The sequence below is a fragment of the Annulohypoxylon maeteangense genome, assembly GCF_022496945.1.
Source record: "Annulohypoxylon maeteangense strain CBS 123835 unplaced genomic scaffold GGS22scaffold_20, whole genome shotgun sequence".
In the NCBI taxonomy this organism is placed as follows: Eukaryota; Fungi; Ascomycota; class Sordariomycetes; order Xylariales; family Hypoxylaceae; genus Annulohypoxylon; species Annulohypoxylon maeteangense.
This window is the reverse complement of record NW_025953267.1, coordinates 388,293-410,108: the sequence shown is the minus strand read 5'-3', so window position 1 is coordinate 410,108 and position 21,816 is coordinate 388,293. Positions and strand designations below refer to the sequence as shown.

The following is a 21,816-nucleotide window of genomic DNA, read 5'->3' as shown; positions in this document are numbered from 1 at the left end:
CGAGGTAATAGACTGATCAGTATCTGTGCTCTCCTTATTCGATCTCGATTATTCTCTCACTGTAGGTAGATATTTCGTATAATATTAAACCCTATGAAAACCCACAGCCAAGGCGAAGGAGAAAATCATCACCTTCTTGCGCCGAGCCATTACGATGGCAGACCTTCCTTCTCTCCCCCACGACCTCCAACAAGCCGCTCTTAACGGGCCTGCTCTTCCAGCTCCTCAGGGTATCACTCCAGATTTCGACAATCCACCTAATAATAATGGTCTGGCTTATGGTGTCGTCGCCGCGTGCGTTTCTGTTGCAACCATATGTCTCATCATTCGTGGCTATGCGAGGCTGGTTCTCTTTAAACAAATGAAGCCCGAAGACTGTATGGAACCTACTCTTGGCGAGCTGTTATGGTGAATAATCTGAAGCTAATGACTTAATTTAGATATGATAGTTTTTGCTTATGTTAGTTATACGACTCCCGAGACTCTTCGGTGGTATTGACTTCCTTCAGGGAACATATCTGTGTTGGACCGTTTTCGCATTACTGCTATCTAAAACTCCTGGCTACTTCGTCCATCAGTGGGACCTTCACCTTAGGGACATGATTGATACCGTATTTGTGAGTGCTACTTACCTATCTATACTGATTTAGCCGAATAGCGTAGAGACCTAACCGATTCATGATAGTACATCCACTACGCTGGCGTTTTTTATTCAATCACCCTTCCGCTTCTGAAAATAGCAATCTTGACGGAATGGACTCGAATGCTTGTTCCTAGAGGCACTCGCAATACGTTTCTGTATTTCTGTTACGGTGTAATAGCTTCGCAAGCTATGGCTCTGGTTGCCATAGTATTTGCCCTCTGCTTCGTCTGCATTCCATATCAAAAAATATGGGATCTTACACTTCCTGGGCATTGTATCAACAAACTCCATGTCGATATCGGAGCCGCTACTGTTCATCTCACCACAGACCTTGTCATATTGTGTCTGCCGCAGAAGGTCATCTGGGGGTTACAGTTATCGCTTAGGAAGAAGCTAGGTGTCTCCATATTCTTTTCTCTTGGTATCTTGTAAGTCCTAATCGTGACCAAGCTCCTCATTACCTATTTTAAACTTGTACTAATACCTAGACTTGAAGAGCTTGTATCTCGGCTGCTTTTAGATTGGGTGTAACAGTAACATACGCAACCGAGACGGATACCACATTCACCTTTGGCCCTGTAATCTTTTGGGCTTTCGCCGAGATGACTTGTGGGTTTATAATCGCATGCTTGCCGTCCACCCCGAAGATTCTCAAGGATCATGGTGTCCTCCACAAGTTGAAGAGAATGGCGAAGTCTGTCGTGGGTTTGAAGAACAGCACTCTGAGAAGCACGAAGCCCACTACAGGCACGGGAACCAATCCACACAGTAGCACGTATCGGAAGATCGATGAATATGGTGTGCAGATGAATGACCTTAAGAATTCGGAATCTACAGAGCAACTTCGAGATAACGCAAGCAAATTCGATCAAGGTATCGTTCGAACTACCCGCGTGACCATCAAGCAGGAATATGTGGGTGACGCTGGGAAGAACGCAGTGGATCACAATGCCGCCTGGCGTAACTAAAATTGGGTGCGATATGTCGTTAGTACTTGCGCGACAGGAGTTGTTACCTCGCCTAGGGGGGTTTATAGGTTGACAGATACCTGTTATTAAACGCCTTGTATATAATAGCTGTTGAATAGGTTAGGTAGTTTGAAATGTTACAATGTCGGTTTGTGCCAAACCGATGACGGCAAACTTCCGGGCGTAGTTGAGAAAAGGGCGAACTATTATGTAGTATATATTGAACTAGCTTCATATCGGGTATATGTCCTTACCCTCGATGGGCGCTTGCTGACTGTGATTTTCCCTTAGCATGCAGTAGTTGAATCCTTTCTAGGTTCCTAGGGTGGTTGAGTTCGGTGACCCTCGTGAGAGCAGTCGTGATTGTCGTCTTGGGACTTCGATGCCTGTGCCTGTCTTATTCCCATTTACACGTCTTTGAACCATGATATCTATCATGCGACACCTTCCTTAACCATTCCAGGAAAGAAATGACTTCTCCAAATCCCGAAATCCCCGAAACTTTGATACTGGTACAATATGGAATTCATTTTCAGAATCAAGCAACTCAAGGGTTCAGTCGCGACAATCTGCAACTAAACCAAGATAATATTGATAGTGAGCCCTTGTCATGCATGTCGAATTAGGCATTTTTGACCATCTCACTACCTATTTCCGATGGATAAGTGACATGTGATGAAGTTTTAGTTAAAAGACTAATACGAAGTATGACTAGCGTTTTTGAATCCCGAAAATTCGTTCAGTCACGAAAAATCTTCCTTAGCTCCTCACAATAATCGGGACGGCCCATGGTAGTAGACGCGGGGGTTAGGCGATTACCTAGTAGATGTTCGAGATCTTTACTTAGCTGAGCCTAAGAATCCTTGCGTTCACAACCTTAATAGCGCTTACGAACCATACCGCAGTACGTGATGGGGAGAGAAGAGAAGATGAATGAACTAGGCAGCTAGATTAGCTAGCAAGCGGCAGACTGGCAGGCTTACTGGTGGATATGTACCTAAGAACTGGTCTAAGCGGATGATATTCATAAATGTCACTTGTGTAATAGTACGGTAGCGATGAGACATAAATCTCCCGTAACCATCCATGCCAGATATATGACCCCTGAGTATAATAAAGATGACTATCACGTGATCATCAGGGGACCCAGGACGCCGTCCCCAAAGAAACTGCACTGTAACGGCAACATCTATATTCATCATATACATAATAGAACCAGGTAGCGCCAGCAATGGTTCGAAAAAGGTGCGTAAGCCCTTCGCTTTTATGTATATCCATAATTAAACGGATGATGTATATATGATGAAACATCACTTGTTCCCTACTTGGTATGCGTAGTTGACAGGATGACATCTTACTGCATATAATATTATTGAATTTGGATGAGCTTCACAAGGATATTCTCCGGATGTTATCTCCCATCCTTTATACAAATTTGTCTACCGTTTACCATAAAAGGACAAGGTCAATGCTTGTGAAATTATCCTAGACTCACAAGGGGGTATTCGTAAAAGAGCCGAGAAGAAACTAAGGCTAGTTTGCGGGGCAGAATTTTAGCTGGACAGCGTTGTGATTGGCTCTGTTCATAGTCTTGAAATAAATGGAGTATGTGCAAATAATACTGTATTACACTATGTAGAGGCTCATCTCTTTGGCTACCTATCTGGGTGGTTTATACACATTTTGTCCTACAAATAAGCTGATTACAAAGCTAGGAGATAGCTGAAGACAGTGTAGTACAGTTTCGCCACTGCTCATTTGCCCATGGTCCATTTTATTTCACGCTATTCTCTGTCTATAAAAGTCCCACCCATCTTTACTAGCTCCGCATCCCAAGTTCAACGGTTTTCGTCTTTTTTAGCGTTGCTACACAAATGTTACAATAGTACATCAACGGGGAAACCCTTTTTTAAGTCTTTATGTCGCCCTTAAATCCTACGCGATAATAGTGACATACCTACTTAGAAACCGTCGTACCAAATAAATGAAATTCGTTGATTATTAAGAAGCCCGGCTCTATGATAGCTCGTCCCAAACTTCAGGCTTGGGGTATGCTAATGCAAAACACGAGCCAACACCTTTTTATCGGACCGTCCTCCGGTTATGTAAGCATGGGACTTTCTCGTATAATTTAAGGAAAGCTACTAACGTCCTCTATAATTATTAGCATAAAATATTTGTTATAATATGCAGAGCCCCTTATTTTAGTCTATCGGCATCCCCGACTTGGAACTTATTTCCTTATACCCTCGTCTGAGCGCCTGGTAAGCTACCAGGTATATATTCGTGAGTGAAGGTAAGGGTCTATCGCAAATACGGTCCCCTTGCCTCTTATCGACAAAACATCAGCCTGTTCGGTGTCACAATTTCGATTGCTATATTCGACTATATCTTACCCCACGTTCCCAAACGACTGTAAGGTGTGGGAGGTTGCGACGACTTTGGCGAGGTTGCATTTGCTCTTGCAGGGCCATTTCTCGTCGGATGACCAACCCGTCTATTCGAAAAGCTCCATTCTCGTCTTGGACCATCATAGTGGACATGGCTACCTGGTAGCTGGGTGGGCCGCTCCCACGAGCATCACCAAATGCAAAGATTCTCGGGTCCGTAGCGTAACTCGGATACGTGGGTGTTTGCCTGCATTCTACTATGTACGCATCTTTTACGGATCAAAGACGGTGAAGTAAGTCCTGTCTCCCGCAGTTTTATATCTCCCCCGAACTATAATGTATCGCGCAGCGGTCCATAATAGCTCCAGCTCGGATACTACTGTATCAATCGTGCATTATGGGTATTTCTGGTATGCTATGGATCTTCGAGTTATTTGAATCTTTAAGTCCACGTCGACGTGCATACACGTGCTGTCTTAAGATCAGACTACACTGAGCACACCCCACGGGCTCTTAACATGTGCTTAGTTGGAATAGACTCGCGCGCGAAGTCGCTAAATGACCGGGGATTACTCCGCGATGAGAACCGTTCCAGCTAACCCCCTTGCCTGTCCCAGCGCTGCCGGTCAGCTAAATGCAACCCCTCGCGAGCCTCTCTTTCCTTCCAGGAGTTATTCTATGTACTTTCGTACCTGCAGCAGTGCCACTTGCACGCATACTACCTAGGTATGCATGCCTAGCCTGCGTGTATATCATACTCTGCATGCCTAGGATGCGTGTATATCATACTATGCATGCCTAGTATACGTGTATATAGCGTAATATCTCTTTCTTACTGCGGCTACCATGTGCCGGCCCACGCCGAGCTGACCTAGACTTCACACGTGCATCTAGCTTTACCAACGGGGCGGTGAGAACGGACCACAGGAGAGTTTTCCAGAAAACTCAGTGGCGGTTTCATACACGTGTAGGACTTCCTATCGGCATATGGGCAGTAACGGGCTTTGGTTACCGACTAGATCAGCTGTTTCCATCACTAAGGGTCTGTCCCCTGTACCCGGTTTCCTGCCCTGATTTGCTAAGGCATCCTAGCTAGCTGCCGATCTTGAGTGGACGATGGTTACGGACCGTCGAGTGTATCGTAGACCCTCCTGTCTGGGAACCTACCGCTAGGCGTGCCCCGACCAAGATGTTTCGACCATTCCGTGGTCATCTTGGATGTCGCGAGAATCTGGCTATCTACCTAGTAGTCTTGGGGGACATGCGTCATTAGGGTATCTCAACATGCTTGATACTCCAGGGCAGTGGACCTTGTCGGATTCCCTAGTCCCGATGAGAATAAAGGCCGGCATTAATAATGGCTGTACTCCCCAAGTACAGTTTGACCCGGGAGAATGGGTCAGGCCAGGATTCAAGTCCGTATACATATACACAGACGATTTCCCTGATGTTGAGTGTTTGTCCATCAGTGTGAAGACCACCAGGAACCATCCGACCCCTTTCCCCTTTTTTGTATGATTACTCGAATGCGGTGGTGTTACAATAAGAAACCCTTTGATACCTTTCCGGAGAGACGACGCTAGCAATGAATGACGACATAGCCATCGTGGGGTTTGCGTTCAAGCTCCCCCAAGATGTTAATGATGTTTCTAGTTTTTGGGATGTTCTTGAGAATAGGAGGAATCTAATGACCGAGTGGCCGGAGTCGCGTATTAACAATGGCTCTTTCGAAAATAGTAAAGAAGGCAACGTGTGTAACCCCTCGAGTTTCATATGGCAGACACAATCTTATATATGTGCTACAGGTTCGTTGTCGGGGAGGACATTTCATAACGGAAGATCCGGGAGCTTTCGACGCTCCCTTTTTCTCTGTGACGGCGAAAGAGGCGGCTTCTATGGATCCAATGCAGCGATGGACCCTTGAAGCATCCTATCATGCTTTTGAAAATGGTGAGGATTTCTTGCACAGAGACTTCTAACCTTATCTATGTACTAACGGAGTACTACGCAAAGCCGGAATCCCGGCAGAACAACTCAGGGGCACTCGGTGTGGAGTGTTCTCTGCGTCAATGACGGACGACTACAAGCGGATGATTGCTCAAGATCCCGACAACATACCCCGGATGGCGGTAACAGGCACTTTTGCTTCCATTCTTCCTAATCGTGTCAGTTGGTACTTTGATTTGCACGGGCCAAGTATTCACGTCGATTCGGCGTGCTCCAGTAGCTTGTTAGCACTCGATCTTGCGTGTCAAGCGTTACGGACTGGCGAGGCCTCTTCTGTAAGCGAATTAACCATCTAACTATGATGTTATCCGTTGTTGCTAACTGCTACATAAGGCCGTCGTTACTGGATCGAACTTGATTCTTGGTCCTACTATATACCAGATGTTATCATCACTCAACTTTTTATCAGCAGACAGCAAGTGCTACAGTTTTGACCATCGCGCAAATGGTTATGCCCGTGGTGAAGGTGTTATTGCTCTTGTCATAAAGCCGCTGTGGGACGCGGTACGGGATGGCGACATGATCCGCGCTGTGATCAGGTCCACCAGTTCAAACCAAGATGGACACACCCCGGGACTCACACAACCTAGCCCCCAGGCGCAAGAAGACCTAATTCGTCAGGTATACAAGAAGGCGAATCTACCGCTAAACGTGACCCGTTATTTTGAAGCTCATGGTAAGTATCAATCTTGATCATGTCTGTCATACTGGAGTTTAAGTTAACATCCGCGCGCAGGAACGGGAACACCAGTAGGCGATCCAATAGAGATGAAAGCAATAGGGAGAGTCTTCAGGACAAGTCGTTCTACTGAGGATCCTCTTTACGTGTATGTCAATAACCAATTGATTCATCTTGGTTATGGCGGGCTCTAACGTATTCTTCTCAGGGGTTCCGTAAAGGCGAACATTGGACATCTTGAAGGAAGCAGTGGTTTGGCTGGCGTCCTTAAGTCTGTCTGTAAGCTTCCAGAATCTCATTGGTCTGATTATTCTCTTTATATTGACGAGAACTTGCTAACACATTGTAGTAATGCTTGAAAAAGGAATTATCCCAGCCAATGCAAATTTCGAGAAAATCAACCCCAAGATCGACGTGGACTTTTATCACACTAAGGTATGCGATTACGGTTAACTGGTCAGTTGAAATGACTGACATGGAATTAGGTCCCAAGCGAAAATGTTTCCTGGCCATGCGAAGGCTTACGCCGAGTATCAGTGAACTCCTTCGGATTCGGAGGAACGAACGTTCATGTTATTCTAGACGACGCACTTCATTACCTTCGCGAGCGGCGCCTGATCGGAAACCACTGCACAAGTGCCACTCCCCATAAAATAGCGATCGCACGGCCTGTAACCAACGGAACAACGAACGGGTCCCATATCAATGGAAACACAACAAATGGGGTCGCTAAGACGAACGGATATGCCCATACAAATGGAAATGGCCTTGTGAACGGGAATGGCCACACCACCAATGGAAAGACCAATGGCGTTAGTAACGGTACTAATGGACACCATGCTGACTCTACATCAAGACTGCTCGTTTTGTCCGCGGCCGATGAGAAAGCGCTCAAGCGAATGGTTGAACAGTATCAAGGTTTCTATAAAGCCCAGATCGCACACAGCCCAAGTAAGCTGGGTGATTTAGCATTCACATTATCGACTCGTAGAAGCCATATGCTCTGGAGGACATTCGCCGTCGTTAACAGTGCACCTTACGACCAAGATGTGAACCTCACCGTCGCCAAACCAATTCGAAGTTCAAGTGAATCTGGAATTGCATTTGTCTTCACAGGCCAGGGAGCGCAATATGTTGGTATGGGAGCTGGTCTCCTCCAATATCCATCATTCAAGTCGACATTACAACAAATTGATGAAATATACTTCAGCTTAGGATGCACCTGGTCCATATTTGGTAAGAGATAATACAGTCCAAAAAAGTATCTTGGCTAATGATCTTATCATAGATGAACTGCATAATAAGGAAAACATCGATCGCCCCGAATTCAGTCAACCCCTATCCACAGCTATTCAAATCGCCTTGATTGAATTATTAAAAAGCTTTGGCGTCATCCCGAAGGCAGTGGTTGGTCACTCTTCAGGTGAAATAGCCGCAGCGTAAGCAATGCCCCCCCTAAAATTCCTACGTCTCATACTAACTTACCCCTGAAAAGTTACGCTATCGGCGCACTTTCGTTATTAGGTGCCTCCAAGGTATCATACTTCCGAGGACAGCTAGCTGGAAAGCTCAGAGCTACTAGCGAAACCCCAGAGGCAATGATGTCTGTCAATCTTGCCGAGGATGAAGTTCAGGGATACCTAAAGAATATTAGTTATGAGGTTTCTGCCCAGATTAACGTCGCCTGTGTTAACAGCCCACTGAACTGCACACTTTCCGGAAAGGAAAGCGCTATTGATACTGCGAAGGAGAAACTTGACAAGGACGGAATATTCGCTCAGAAGCTTAAGACAGGGGTCGCATATCACTCGCCGTCCATGGCCAAGATCGCGGACGAATATATGCGCCAGATAGGATCTCTGGACAATGGCAACACCAAAGCTACTAGGTCGTCGATTCCGATGGTATCGTCAGTTACTGGTCAGCTGGTGAAACCAGCTTCGTTGGCGACTCCTCAGTATTGGGTAGAGAACATGGTTTCACCAGTTCGATTCGCCGATGCCGTGCACGTTCTTACCCAGAAGACTTCATCCTTGAAAGTCGGTATAGGAAGCATCACCGATCTCATTGAGGTCGGATCTCACCCTGCACTGCGTAGGCCAGTCCAAGACACCCTCGCCAAAGCTGGAAATAAGAAGCAGCAAATCCGGTATAGTCATGTGCTGCATCGGTCTCATCCTGCAGCTCAAACCGCTTTGGAGCTTCTTGGACAACTGTTCAGCCATGGACATACTGTTTCCATCTCTGCAGCAAATCAATACTCATCTGACCAAGAATCTCCCCGATTCCTAGTCGACCTCCCTAAATACCCCTTCGATCATTCCAAGACTTACTGGTCTGAATCTCGCCTTAGTCGCGACTTTAGGCTGCGTGATAGCGTAAAGGGTGAAACCTTAGGAGCGCGGTTTTTCGATTGGAACCCCTTGGAGCCAAGATGGAGGAATTTCCTAAGCGTTGAGACTACGCCATGGATTGGCGACCATGTCATCAGCGGAACCGTCATTTATCCCGCAGCTGGTATGCTGGTGATGGCGATGGAAGCAGTCCAGCAATTGCAGCCTGAAAACCGCGTCATATCGGGCTACTACGTCAAAGAGGCGAACTTCATGAACCCTATCCTAGTTAAGGAGGCTTGGGAAGACAGGACCGAAACCATGCTTCACTTGCGTCCAGTTAAGAGGCCATATGAGAAGGAGTCAACCTGGTCGGATGTCACGATCTATGCATACTACGACAACCGATGGACCGAGTGTTTCAAAGCCAACATTCAAGTCGAATACGAAGACTCCGCGCTGACTGACCTCCAAGAAGAGCGTCGGCAAGCTCACACTCGGGTTACTGATCAATACATCAATGCGCGAGAACTATGCACGAGACCGGTTGATTCCCAAGTGTTTTATGAAGACGCCACTGATCACGGCCTGGGATACGGAGAGGCTTTCCAAGTGATTGAGGATATCCAGTGGGACGGCAAGTCTAATGCCATTGCTCGTGTTGACATGACCAAATGGAAGACAACAAGTCTTGTCCACCCCGTGGTTTTGGACTCCGCATTCCATGTGCTACGCGTTAGCACTACACTGGGACTCTCCCTGTCTAACGCAACAAATGTCCCCGTACGGTTGGTAGACGGCTGGTTCGCTCCGTCTGGATGGCAACAGCCTCAAACATCCTCCATTCACTATCTCGCCACCTCGGAGATCAAAGGTGGTCGGGAGAGTGAAGAGGGTACTATTTACGCGGTTGCTGATGACGGTTCAGTCTTGTGTACTATGCGAAGACTATTGACTGCGGCAGTCTCAAGAAAGTCCGATGGAGAGCAAACTGCTAAGAAGTTGCTGTATAGCATTGACTGGAAACCCCAACTGAGCTTGATGGAACCATACCAGCTCGAGGCTGCAGTTGATGCCAATACTTTCGTTAGGGACGAGGCCGTCATGATGCTAAAACATCAAAAGTTGACCTTCATTCTCGATAAGGTTGTTGCCAAGACTTTGAAACAATTGTCAGGCGAAAACCGTGAGAAGGTCATCGGGACCCAGAGAAGACACATGGAGTGGCTCGAAGAGCACGTCGGACTGTTATCTCCTGAAAGGGCAGCTGACGATGTCAATGAAGAACAGCTCGAAACCCTCTTGCAGGAGGTCGAGGCTATCCACCCTCCGTGGAAGCTACACACGACAGTTGTCCGTCGCCTGACGGATATCCTCACTGGCGCGATTGACCCACTCGAAGTCATTTTCGATGCCAACTTGGCCGACGTATTTTACGCAGATATGTTCGAACACGTATGTGACGATAGGCTATTGAAGTTCTTAGATCTCGCCACTCATGAAAACCCCGATCTTCGTATCCTCGAAGTGGGGGCTGGTACCGGTGGTTTCACGTCGCGTGTCATTACTTGTTTAAATGAGCTCGAAAAGAAGAGCGGTGCACTTAAGTTCTCTGAGTACACATACACCGATGTCTCCCCTGCCTTCTTCGAGAAGGCAACTTCAAGATGGCAAGATTACAAGGAGAGGATGACATTCAAGACCTTCGACATGAAGCGCAGCGCTGAAAGTCAGGGCTTTGAGCCGGGTTCGTATGACCTAATTGTCGCCGGAAGTGTTCTGCATGCCACTGAAGATTTATTGGCCACAATGAGGAATGTCCGCACGACTCTTAAACCGACCGGTCACCTTCTACTTCTCGAGGTTGTTGCGCCGAAAGATGTAATGACGAATTTCACATTTGGGCTGGTACCCGGATGGTGGGGTCGCCGAGAAGAATGGCGAGGTCTGTCCCCCGCAATCCCCGAAAAACAGTGGGAAGACGTCCTGAAGTGGACTGGTTTTAGCGGTAACGATCTGGTCCTTAGGGATTACCCCAGCGAAACATGCCACATTTTCAGTATCATCGTATCCAAAGCTGCGGAGGAAGTATCTGAAGTACCTTCAAGTAAACCAGGACTTGTTCTGGTCGTCGATGCGCAGTCAAGTGACCAAACCGATTTAGCCAACTTGATCCATAACAGGATTCTCCAATCCAAAGGAGAACAGGCTCGGATCGTTCCTCTTGACCAAATTGCGACCGCAAAACTGACCAAAGATGACACCGTGGTTAGCATTGCGGAAATCAGCAACCCCTTCCTCGCTACACTATCCGAAGAAAAGTTCAAGTTGCTGCAGACATTCCTTAAGCAAACACGGAACTTATTATGGGTTACCCAAACAAGTTTGAAGGATGAGCGATATTCGGAATATGGTATCATGGAGGGATTCTTGAGGTCAATCCGACACGAGGAAAGCGATAAACACGTCGTCACTCTTGCCATTGAGTCCCGAGACGAGACCATTGTCGAGTATGCGCAGTATGTCGCAAAGGCATACAAGGCCGCTTTCGAATCGCAGACCAAAGAACTAGAGTACATCGTCCGCAATGGCCGACTTACTACTGGTAGAGTCGCAGAAGATGTGTCTGGAAACGACACGTTGCGATCTCTGCTTTACCCTCAGCTGCAAGATAAGCCTATCTCAGAGGGTCCAGCGCTAAAGCTCGCTGTCGGTGAACTTGGAACTCTAGACTCAATGCAACTCGTGGAAGATGCCGCAAAGCAAACAGAACTTCTACCCCATGAAGTTGAAATCGAAGCCAAGTCCTGGGGTCTAAACTTCCGTGATGTACTTTGCGCATTGGGCCGTCTAGAGGATAAAGAATTGGGAGTCGACTGCGCAGGTGTTGTTACTCGCGTCGGACCAGACAGCAATGTCCAGCCAGGAGACCGCGTCTGCATGATTTCGATTGACTGCATGCGAACGCACCCGCGTGCACTTGACCATGCTGTCCTTAAGATCCCCGATGACCTGTCATTCGAAGCAGCAGCTTCTATCCTAGTCCCTGGTATGACAGCGTATTATTCCATGATCGATATTGCCCGAGTCCGCAAGGGTGAAAAAGTCCTCATCCACTCGGCTGCGGGTAGTACAGGCCAAATGGCCATCCGTATGGCTCAAATGAAGGGAGCGGAAGTCTTTGCCACGGTCGGATCTCCCGAAAAGAGGCAATTCTTGAAAGACACGTTTAGCATTCCCGATGATCACATTTTCAACAGCCGAAATACCTCGTTCGCTCAAGGAGTCTTGCGTGTAACGGACGGATACGGTGTTGATGTAGTGCTAAACTCGCTTTCCGGAGATAGTCTACGGGCGACTTGGGAGTGCATGGCTCCATTTGGTCGGTTTGTTGAGATCGGTGTCGTCGACATCAAGGCTAATTCATCTTTACCCATGGCTGGTTTCGCAAGGAATGTCAGCTATTCGGCCATTGACTTGCGATACGTAATCCTCAGAAACCCGGGGTTGACGTCTGAGCTGCTGAAGGCCACTATAGGCCTTCTAAACGAGGGCACTATTCAGCACCCTGGCCCTCTACACATTTACCCCGTATCAAAGGCTGAAGAAGCGTTCCGATACCTCCAAGGAGGAAAGAATATCGGGCGCATTATTCTTAATGTCGACCCTGCTGATATAGTCCCGGTAAGTCTCACGAACAATACTTTTTTTGAAATTTTTTTTTAAGAAAAAAAGCTAACCTACAATTTTAGCAACTTCTTCTTGGACAGCGATCGTGGAAATTTGAGGAAAATGCATCTTACGTGATTGCAGGAGGATCTGGTGGCCTCGGTCGCGCCATCATGAAATGGATGGCCGATAGAGGGGCGAAGCACCTAATTGCGCCTTCAAGGTCTGGAAGCTCAAAACCGGTAGTCGCTGAGGTTATTGCCGAATTGACAAAACGCGGCGTGAATGTTGTTGCACCCCAATGCGACGTATCGTCAGCTGAGTCACTGGCCCAAGTTCTCGAGGAATGCGCTAAAACTATGCCGCCCGTTAAGGGCTGTATCAACGCCACCATGGTCCTCCAAGACGCTGTATTTGACAACATGACCTATGCGCAATGGGAGCTGACGATGAAGTCAAAGGTCCCATCGTCTTTGAACTTACATAAACTTCTGCCCAAGGACCTTGACTTCTTCATTCTTCTATCGTCTCTAAACGGCGTCTGCGGCGCTTTGGCACAATCTAATTATGCAGGCGGCTGTTCTTTCCAGGATGCGCTCGCACGTTATCGTGTTGCGCATGGACAAAAGGGCGTCTCGATTGATATTGGGTGGATGCGAAACATCGGTATCGTAGCAGAGACGCAGCAATACCAGCGCCAACGAAAGAGCTGGGACGATATGCAGAAGATCGACGATACGGAACTAATGGCTTTGCTGAGCGTGCTGTGCGACCCCTCAGAACCACTCCCCACACAAACCGGCAGCCAAGTACTTCTCGGTCTACGCACACCAGCCGATTTCCTTTCGAAGGGCCAGACACCCCCAGCCCTACTCACAAGACCCTTATTCGCTGCGTTCTCCCACATAGTCGGAGAAGCCAAAGCGACATCGAAGGATGCGAGTGTGGACGTAGCAGCCTCATTCAAGGCCGCGACAGATACAAGCGAGCGAATCCAGATCGTCATCAAGGCATTGACTCAGAAGCTAGCGCGTTCCATGGCTATTTCGCCCGACGACGTAGAATTGAACAAACCGCTTTCCAGCTATGGCGTCGATTCATTGATGGCGGTCGAGTTGAGGAATTGGATCGGAAGGGATTTCCAGGCTGGTGTCGCTGTTTTCGATATTATGGGAAATGTACCTGTTTCGGCTATTGGAGACTTGGTCGTGGCCAAGAGCACTGTTGGAAAGACTCAGTAGAGTATAATACGGGTGAGGTAGCGCGGAGTCTAATTGAGGAATGGGAGGCTAGGTTTGCGGAGTTAGGGTTAACGATATCTTATTTCTTGTCTCTTAGTTTTAATGAATGTAATGACACGTCGCTCATTGTCACCTTTATCCATGCATTATTTAGGACAATTACTGTGAGATGGGCTGATGGGATGGATTTCGTGTTGGTTTGATGAACCTTCAAATTTCTTTGGATTGCGCACAGAATTTCTTCGTGAATCACATACAGATTTCACCGATGCAATTAAAACAGTCATAATCATTCTAGTAAATTATAGAGTTTTGTCCATTGAACTCAATAAATATAATCACAACCGAAAATAGAACATTGTTCGTAGAAAGTCAATGTTTTAACCTTTTTCGACGTCTAGGCGCTAGTACATGAACAGTACGTACTGAGAAGTCCTCGACGTTGCCTCATTAGGAAATTCATCCTCTCATTCTATCCGTTGATTGGTCTTGATTTGATATCTGTCACACCCATAATCCTGGGTATCATACCCGAGTATGTACCCAGTACAAAAAGAGTTCTGCATATTGGTTTTGTCGTCAATATCACCAGGACAAACCAGAAATGGATGCTATATATGTTTATCGTAAGGGTCATAAAAGAATGAGTCATTATTATGCTAGCTAATGAATTGAACGAACCGTTTGATAGAGGGGGTGGGTGTCGGCTGGAGTATCGGGATTTCGGTGTTAATTTCGGATCTACGACATTTTTAAGGGGCATATTGCAAATTCGTTCGTTATAAGCTACAGTTACATCGCGTGCGTACACGTATGCATGTTTTCATTTTGCGCAATTCGTGTTGAGGATAAAACCTTGAAAGTCCTATGAAGTCCTACCCACGATAGCAGGCGAGGTGTTGGTTAACAATTCGCATATTACCCGGACATGCAAGGCAAGGTATATGTCCCAGAGGCATCGCGCCATAGACACTCCAGCGAATTAATTTATAATTCTCCCTCCTTTGGCAGCTGCGAAGAATGAGAAACATCGAACTCATCGTCCGGTTACGGAAAGTGAGCTGATTTAAGTCTACCGACCACGCTACCTTCCCCCGGGACCCACATGCGTCCTACGCTGCACTTATGCGGCGGTGATGCATGGCCACTGGTGATAATGCAGTCAATAGACCCAAGTCTTACCAACAACTTGATATCTTATCAGATCTTCGGATATAAGATGGTGTAGGGTCCTAAATATGGTAAGTACAGATTTAGTAATCTTCCAACTTCCGTATCATATACTATTTCTCGACTAGACATATCGCAAAAGTCATGACAGCTCAAGGAAACATGAACAAATCCTCAGTTGGTACCGAGGCTATAGATCCAAGGTCAAATTCTTCTAGAGATGAGGAAGTAGATCTATATTTGGTAGGTTAGGTATCCCGAAATACTTCTGAAGCTCACATCTAATTATTTCTTTCTATGATAGGTAACTTGGAACGGCAAAGATGACCCTGAGCATCCGTATAATTGGTCTTCATTGCGAAAATGGACAATCACCATCCTCCTTTCAAATGGGGGTCTGGTAACCCTCATGTCCGGTGCAATGCTGGCTCCGGCCCTTCAGAGCATCTCAGCAGACCTACATACCGGCGAGGAAGAGACGCAAATATTTCTTTCCATCTTCGTTTTAGCATTTGCTTTTGGTCCCATGATACTGTCACCCCTCGCCGAAGTTTTCGGTCGCCGGCCAGTGTGGATCCTGTCAAGCTGCTTCTACATCCTTTGGAATACGGTCGCAGGTTTTAGCCGTACACCTGGCCTTATGATTGCGAGTCGTGTTCTGTCGGGTATCGGAGCTAGCGCTGAGTTTGCTATTTCCAACCCGGTTCTGTCAGATTGTTGGATACCCTCGCAACGTGGACTCTCGTTCGCCATTTCTACTTTCATTCCTCTCCTAGGGCCGGCAATTGGACCAATAATTGGAGGTGCCGTCTCCCAGTCGATCGGGTGGCGATGGACCTTCTGGATTCTATCCATATATGACAGCCTCCTCGTGGTTATAGCACTTTTCGTGTTTAGCGAAACGTATGAGATCATTATACTTAATAGGAGGGCAGCCAAACTACGAAAAAGCACAGGAAATCCATATCACACTCAATGGCACGAGGCATCAGAGAAGTTGGGAGACAGACTGTCTCATTCATTGACCCGTCCTATACGCCTCCTTTTGACCCAGCCAGTTCTACAAGTCGTTGCGATATTCCTAGCCTACAACTTTGGTATATTGTATCTTGTCCTGTCAACCTTTGCTACCCTGTGGATTGATCGTTACGGTCAAACCGAAACCCAGAGCGGCTTGAACTATATCGCCCTTGTTATCGGATATACGATCGCCGCACAAGTTGGGAGTAGAATGATGGATAAATTGTGGGCATATTTGGAGGCTAAAGCCGGTAATAATACCGCCCCTGAGTACCGTGTTCCACTGATGATCCCGGGTGCCATTTTAATTCCAGTTGGTCTATTCATCTACGGTTGGACAGCAGAGAAACATATGCACTGGATCGTCCCCGATATTGGAATCGCTATCCTCGGCTGTGGTATCATTAACAATACGCAGTCTTTGCAAGCTTATGTAATGGATGCATATCACGATTACGTTGCCTCAGCATCGGCTGCTTCGCAGTTTCTGCGTAGCATTGCTGGATTCGCTTTTCCTATTTTTGCGCCGGCCATGTACAATAACCTTGGGTATGGATGGGGCAATAGCCTGCTGGCGCTTACGTTCGTCGTGATTGGATGGCCCGCCCCCTTTCTTCTATGGCGTTACGGTGCTCGATTGAGGGCAATGGGAAGTAAGCAACAATGAGAACATTCCGGGCTAGTATGACTTAAGAGAGTTTAGACTGACAATTAAACATCTGCCCATTCCATCAAAAAGTATATGTGGCATCTGTAGTCAACAGAGTCAACAGAGTCACCTACAAATGTTTACCATACTAGAAAAGGGGGGGTGGATCGTCATAACACCTAGCAACCAACCTACATTATACGCAGTGAACATTCATTCAAATTAAAATACATAAATTATATAATTAACATTCCCTCTATACGCTTGTCCACGCCGGTCCATTAAGTCTCTGAATAAGATATCACGTGCTAAAATGCCCCTAAACACCTTCAAGTTTGATTTTGGGTCTACTCGATGGATTTACCAAGATAGGAAAAGCACCTGAGTTTGAATTCTTTTTGAGCAAACTTCAAGCCACAAAGGCAAATATATACGAGGTAGATAGATAGTCGAATATTGAAGGACAACTGATGCTACAATTCCAGGAAAACTAAATATGTGTAATTTTTACTTTAGAGTACTGAGCTGTATATAAAACTTAAAATCCTTTGAATCACAGTTTATCGAACTTATCTCGAAGCCACAATATCCCTAGTACGTCTTATGCTGTGATGCAACTATGAGTCACCTACAGTGCTATTTGTAGATGGGTCATGTATATTCCGACCTCCTCCTACTTAGTAATACTCGCATATCTGCAATATCATGGTTGATGGATATTTTGTTAATCACTTGTAGAAATATCTTTTTTCTAGGCAACACGACTTTTACTCGTCATTTCCCCAAGTTCTTGAAGGACAGTACCATTCTATTAAAACTTAGGTTAGGTACTTTTATAAGCACATTGAATTTTACCTTCCATTCGATCAAAAGTTTTCAACGCATAGACAATAAAAGTCATTACCTGCCCATTAAAGATTCACCCAAGATTTATCCGTTACAGTCAAACTTAAAAGAATATTTACAGATATTTCTTCTATTCCACCTCACCCGCTATTCAATTCCTCCTCAGCTGTCCTTCACCCGACTTCCTACCGACGACAAAAAAATGTCTTTCCATCTTCACTCAAAATTAAACGATTCAGAATTAAAAAATTGGGTTATTACAAATTACTCATTTTCAACAAGCATCTAGGTACGTGTTCAGATATTTCATACCAGTTATTTCGCATACTTTCCTTGGTCGACTCGACATGACGTGTGGAGGCGTAAATATAAATAAATCGCCTTCATCAATATTTATAATTCATAATTTCTCTTATCATTTTATTACATTTCCCTGATCTTGAAGCTACCCATAATAGTCTCAGTTTATGATCATCACGACTTACAATATTTTCCAGAATTGACGTTGTAACCACGACCAGCATATTCCGGAGCCCTAGTCAAGATTCCTAATTCATAAGTTCTAGCCAACCATCATGCAGGACGACGACGCTATGCATGGTATAATTTTATCTGGCGACCAGGGGTGCGTTAGTACGGCACCGCTACCACCGTCATCATACAGTCCACGTTGTACACTTCTATCTACTCCACCTGAGATACGATGTATGATTTACAAGCACGTATTTAGAGGAAATCTCAATAAACTTCTTGCCGATTACATCGAAAATTCCAAGAGATTAAGACCCGAACACCTCGAAGATCACTCGGAAACAGGCCCCGATTCCTCCGACAATTACTTAGAAGATCGGACTGCGCTGCTACCACTCCTTTTAGTATGCAAGCAAGTCCACGACGAAGTTGCAGCAGAGCTTTACAAGCAGATCAAACTTGAGTACGACCTCGATGAATGGATCTCAGCCCTAAACAAGATTGGCCCTCGCTATGGTGCCATGGTTCAACATGTTGAATATGTTCACGAATGCTGGGAATGCCACCGCCGCTGCGATGACAATGGGACAATGTGGGACTGTCTAATTGACACGCCTAACACACACATTCGCATTTTCGAGTGTCTAGCATCTAACAATGTCAACCCTCGACACCTTAAGATAACATCATATTCGCTTCTGGGCTTGCAGGGCGATGATCATGTCATGAAAGAGACCATACCCGACTGTACTCAACACAAACACTTCGAAGGCCAAACTTATCATGACCAAACATTCATCAACCAGATGTTCTCTCTCTGCAAGAATATCCGCGGTATCCAGTTTGATGGTGCCTTCAACCCTCTCTGGGTTGCTACCCTGCGCAATAAACTTGATTTCATCATCAGACTTGAGAACCCATTCGAGAACGTCGACGCATCTCAACCTTCTGGCACCTGGACTTTGATGGATCCGAAATCAAACGGTTTCGCCAAGGAACTTCGGGATTATACACCATTGGATTCGAACGGTCAGGTTTACATCAAGTTGCCCGACCGCATCAATTACATTAGACAACGCAGAGGGTTAATCAATGCTGGAGACGACACTACTGGAGACGAAATATGTCACGTACAATATCGGGAACGCACGCCTTTCCCTGACGAGGACTCTACCGAGTCCACATAGATAAAGTCACAAACAACGGAATCTCTTTGGATCGAAGGACGACGTTGATCTTATTTAGATGAACTAATTATTCCAATGGTTTTGTATCAAACATACCTCGATTCGCACCGCTGTTGCTGACCTTCAAGGTACCGCGAACCTGGTTGCTAAGCAACCCGGTCACCTAGTTACCACGCTGTAGCTTACCTTGATTTTTCGATTCGCTTCTATTCTTCTAAATCTTAGCTTCTTACCTTAAACCTTAATTTTGCTACTTTTTGATAATCCTGATACCCTCGTGAGAAAATTAGCTAACTTGCCAAGTCCGAGAGAGACGACGACGAGACTAGCGACGAAGACGTTGAAACGTGTGTATTTGTCCCGATTTTTATAGATTACTAATATAGATCAAACAAGAGATTTAGACAAATGAATCGGAACTCTTAAGTATTTCTTTATATCGACATAATTAGATACGATCTAGTCGGATTTTCTTTGAAGCCCGAGTATTTTTCATTATAGAATATGAAGGTATATATGGCTGACCGGTTACTAGGTATCTCGTATCTACCTTAATTAGGTACACATCCCGGCGCTGTTACCAGCTATAATATAGGAAGTAGAGTGCTAAGAATAATCCCTAGACGAAGGGAAATACAGGCTAATGATCACTGTATCTAAGGTAACACAGAACTAGCTGGAAAAAATAGTGGATACCTACCTATCAAACCACCTACTGCTAACTAAATATGCCTGCTAAACTAGTATTTCATAGCGCAGTAATCAACACCTAAAACATGGATATTGTAGCGCCTAAAATAGTTACACATCTTGTTTTCAACGTACCTACCTACTAAGCGGGGTAGTTTGGTGTTGCTCTAGGTACTTCGTAGAATTTGAATACAGGACCAAACCCCTGTAAGTATTCAATAATTACGTCAAGCTTTAAATGTAGGTACAGGTACCTATGGAATGAACTTCGATGTAGGATTCGAAAGAAGTAGATGTAGATCCATGCATATATCATAAAGATGCGGCGTTATATCTGGTATCATTAAGACTACCTATGTGCCGACTAATAGAACATTCATAACATAACGTGCCTAAGCATCCATCCATAAAGGCATTTCCCTCATAATTCCTTCCTAATGAAAGTAACTCATCCCCAACTTCGTAAAAGAATCAAATCCATATCAGTTAACTTCGTGAAAAAGAAAAAAAATCATAATTCCTTGTGAGGCTCCTTCTTGCATAGCCACGTCGCGCTAGAATTGAGTTCCTGTGAATCAGGCTTGGAGGCGTATTCGATCCCGGGCATAGACAGACACTGCGCCTGAGACTGGGTAGTTGAGGGAATAGAGGCAGTCTGCTCGCGATATTGTACTGAGTTTATCACCGTTCCATCGGGCGTGGACACGGACTGTTGCGAGTAGCTTACAGAGCGTATCTGTGTCATTGGCGTGGATGAAGACTCCTACTGCTTGCCACTACTGCCGCTGCTACCACCGCTGCTGCCACTGGAGCCCGAGGAGGACTGCGCACCCGAGGATGGGGTGTAGGTCGAGCTACCCTGGCCATCATTGTAGTAGGTACTACCGTTGGGGTTGGAGTAGTAGTACGAGCCGTTGCTATATTTATGTCAATCTTTTATATCTAGCTAGTATCTATTACGAATATCGACTTTAGGTCGGGGGGTGGGGCGGGATGGAAATGGGTGTAAATACACGCTGTAACTTACGTGTTGGAATAGTGATAAGAGTTCGAATTGGAGGCACTGCTGCCGTAATCACGGGCACAGTAATGGTTGCCCTGGATAATGTTAGAACATAAATTTACTGAAAGAAGCGAAATATTATGGCTTTAAATAATAGGATATGCTTACCTGGCTGTTAGTGCCGTGGCTCTTGTACGAATACCCGCGGTCGCTCATCTTGACGAAGAGAACAGAGATCGTGTGGCGCTTGTGGTATAGAAGAAGTGTAGAGGTTTGTGAGTTTGAGAGCAGGGTAGCAGACTGTTGCTTTGAAGTCAAGCTCAGGTTGAAAAGGATTGAAGAAGAGAGAAAGGGAAAATAGCTTCACGAGGAGGAGGCTAGATTTAAATATGCGGTATGACACCTAGGACCTATGCGTTTGTTAAGAGGGGAAACAAACGTAATTCTGGGAAGGTGTTCCTTGTAAGCTGTCTGCGCTTGCCTCAGAATGAGTAGATAGGTATGGAACTAACCACAAAGATAGGGCAGTCTGATTTAGCGGGCTTGGGCTTGAAAGAAACGTCCGTGGAACCTTACTAGGTAAAGAGCGATGGGCAGTTGTAAGTCGGTGTATGACCACGTACCCATCCAATGAATAGAGTTTCATGCGGAAATCCGCCTACTACTAACCTAACCTTGCTAAGGTGAATTGGAAGGGGCATATGATTGATCATAATTATATGCGGTTGGCCGGGTGAAAGCAACATCCCATAAGGTGGTAGGATATGACAAACGAGGAAAGAGGCTAGCAATTGAAACTTGGAATAGAGGTTATATTTCATGCACGTTGGGATGAATTGAAATGTGAGGT

General features: G+C 45.8%; 5 protein-coding genes across 5 annotated transcripts; 4 read left to right on the top strand and 1 right to left on the bottom strand.

Annotated features, from left to right (window-relative positions):
- Positions 1 to 154: 154 nt before the first annotated feature.
- On the top strand, positions 155 to 1,611 carry GGS22DRAFT_192398 (uncharacterized protein; the record flags this gene model as incomplete). The annotated part of the gene is made up of 4 exons (XM_047965255.1): positions 155 to 377; positions 466 to 617; positions 686 to 1,071; positions 1,140 to 1,611. The coding sequence occupies 4 exons, from the start codon at positions 155 to 157 to the stop codon at positions 1,609 to 1,611; spliced, it is 1,233 nt and encodes a 410-aa protein (XP_047815144.1).
- A 3,975-nt stretch (positions 1,612 to 5,586) lies between these two features.
- Positions 5,587 to 14,205, top strand: GGS22DRAFT_197054 (uncharacterized protein; the record flags this gene model as incomplete). The annotated part of the gene is made up of 11 exons (XM_047965930.1): positions 5,587 to 5,751; positions 5,807 to 5,951; positions 6,015 to 6,283; positions 6,342 to 6,684; positions 6,745 to 6,835; positions 6,896 to 6,966; positions 7,037 to 7,122; positions 7,173 to 7,923; positions 7,976 to 8,126; positions 8,183 to 12,704; positions 12,773 to 14,205. 11 exons carry the CDS (start codon positions 5,587 to 5,589, stop codon positions 13,928 to 13,930), a joined length of 7,752 nt encoding a protein of 2,583 aa, XP_047815143.1. The 3' UTR covers positions 13,931 to 14,205.
- A 573-nt stretch (positions 14,206 to 14,778) lies between these two features.
- GGS22DRAFT_172888 (MFS general substrate transporter) lies at positions 14,779 to 16,978 on the top strand. The gene is made up of 3 exons (XM_047962841.1): positions 14,779 to 14,870; positions 14,942 to 15,343; positions 15,405 to 16,978. The coding sequence occupies exons 2-3, from the start codon at positions 15,245 to 15,247 to the stop codon at positions 16,785 to 16,787; spliced, it is 1,482 nt and encodes a 493-aa protein (XP_047815142.1). The 5' UTR covers positions 14,779 to 14,870; positions 14,942 to 15,244; the 3' UTR covers positions 16,788 to 16,978.
- Positions 16,979 to 18,190: 1,212 nt separating this feature from the next.
- On the top strand, positions 18,191 to 19,273 carry GGS22DRAFT_192395 (uncharacterized protein; the record flags this gene model as incomplete). Its single annotated transcript, XM_047965254.1, has 1 exon — positions 18,191 to 19,273. The coding sequence occupies one exon, from the start codon at positions 18,191 to 18,193 to the stop codon at positions 19,271 to 19,273; it is 1,083 nt and encodes a 360-aa protein (XP_047815141.1).
- A 1,013-nt stretch (positions 19,274 to 20,286) lies between these two features.
- Positions 20,287 to 21,614, bottom strand: GGS22DRAFT_172885 (uncharacterized protein). Its single transcript, XM_047962840.1, has 4 exons — positions 21,479 to 21,614; positions 21,135 to 21,411; positions 20,991 to 21,061; positions 20,287 to 20,880 (listed from the first exon to the last, which is right to left on the bottom strand). The coding sequence occupies exons 2-4, from the start codon at positions 21,180 to 21,182 to the stop codon at positions 20,727 to 20,729; spliced, it is 273 nt and encodes a 90-aa protein (XP_047815140.1). The 5' UTR covers positions 21,183 to 21,411; positions 21,479 to 21,614; the 3' UTR covers positions 20,287 to 20,726.
- Between the last annotated feature and the right edge of the window lie 202 nt (positions 21,615 to 21,816).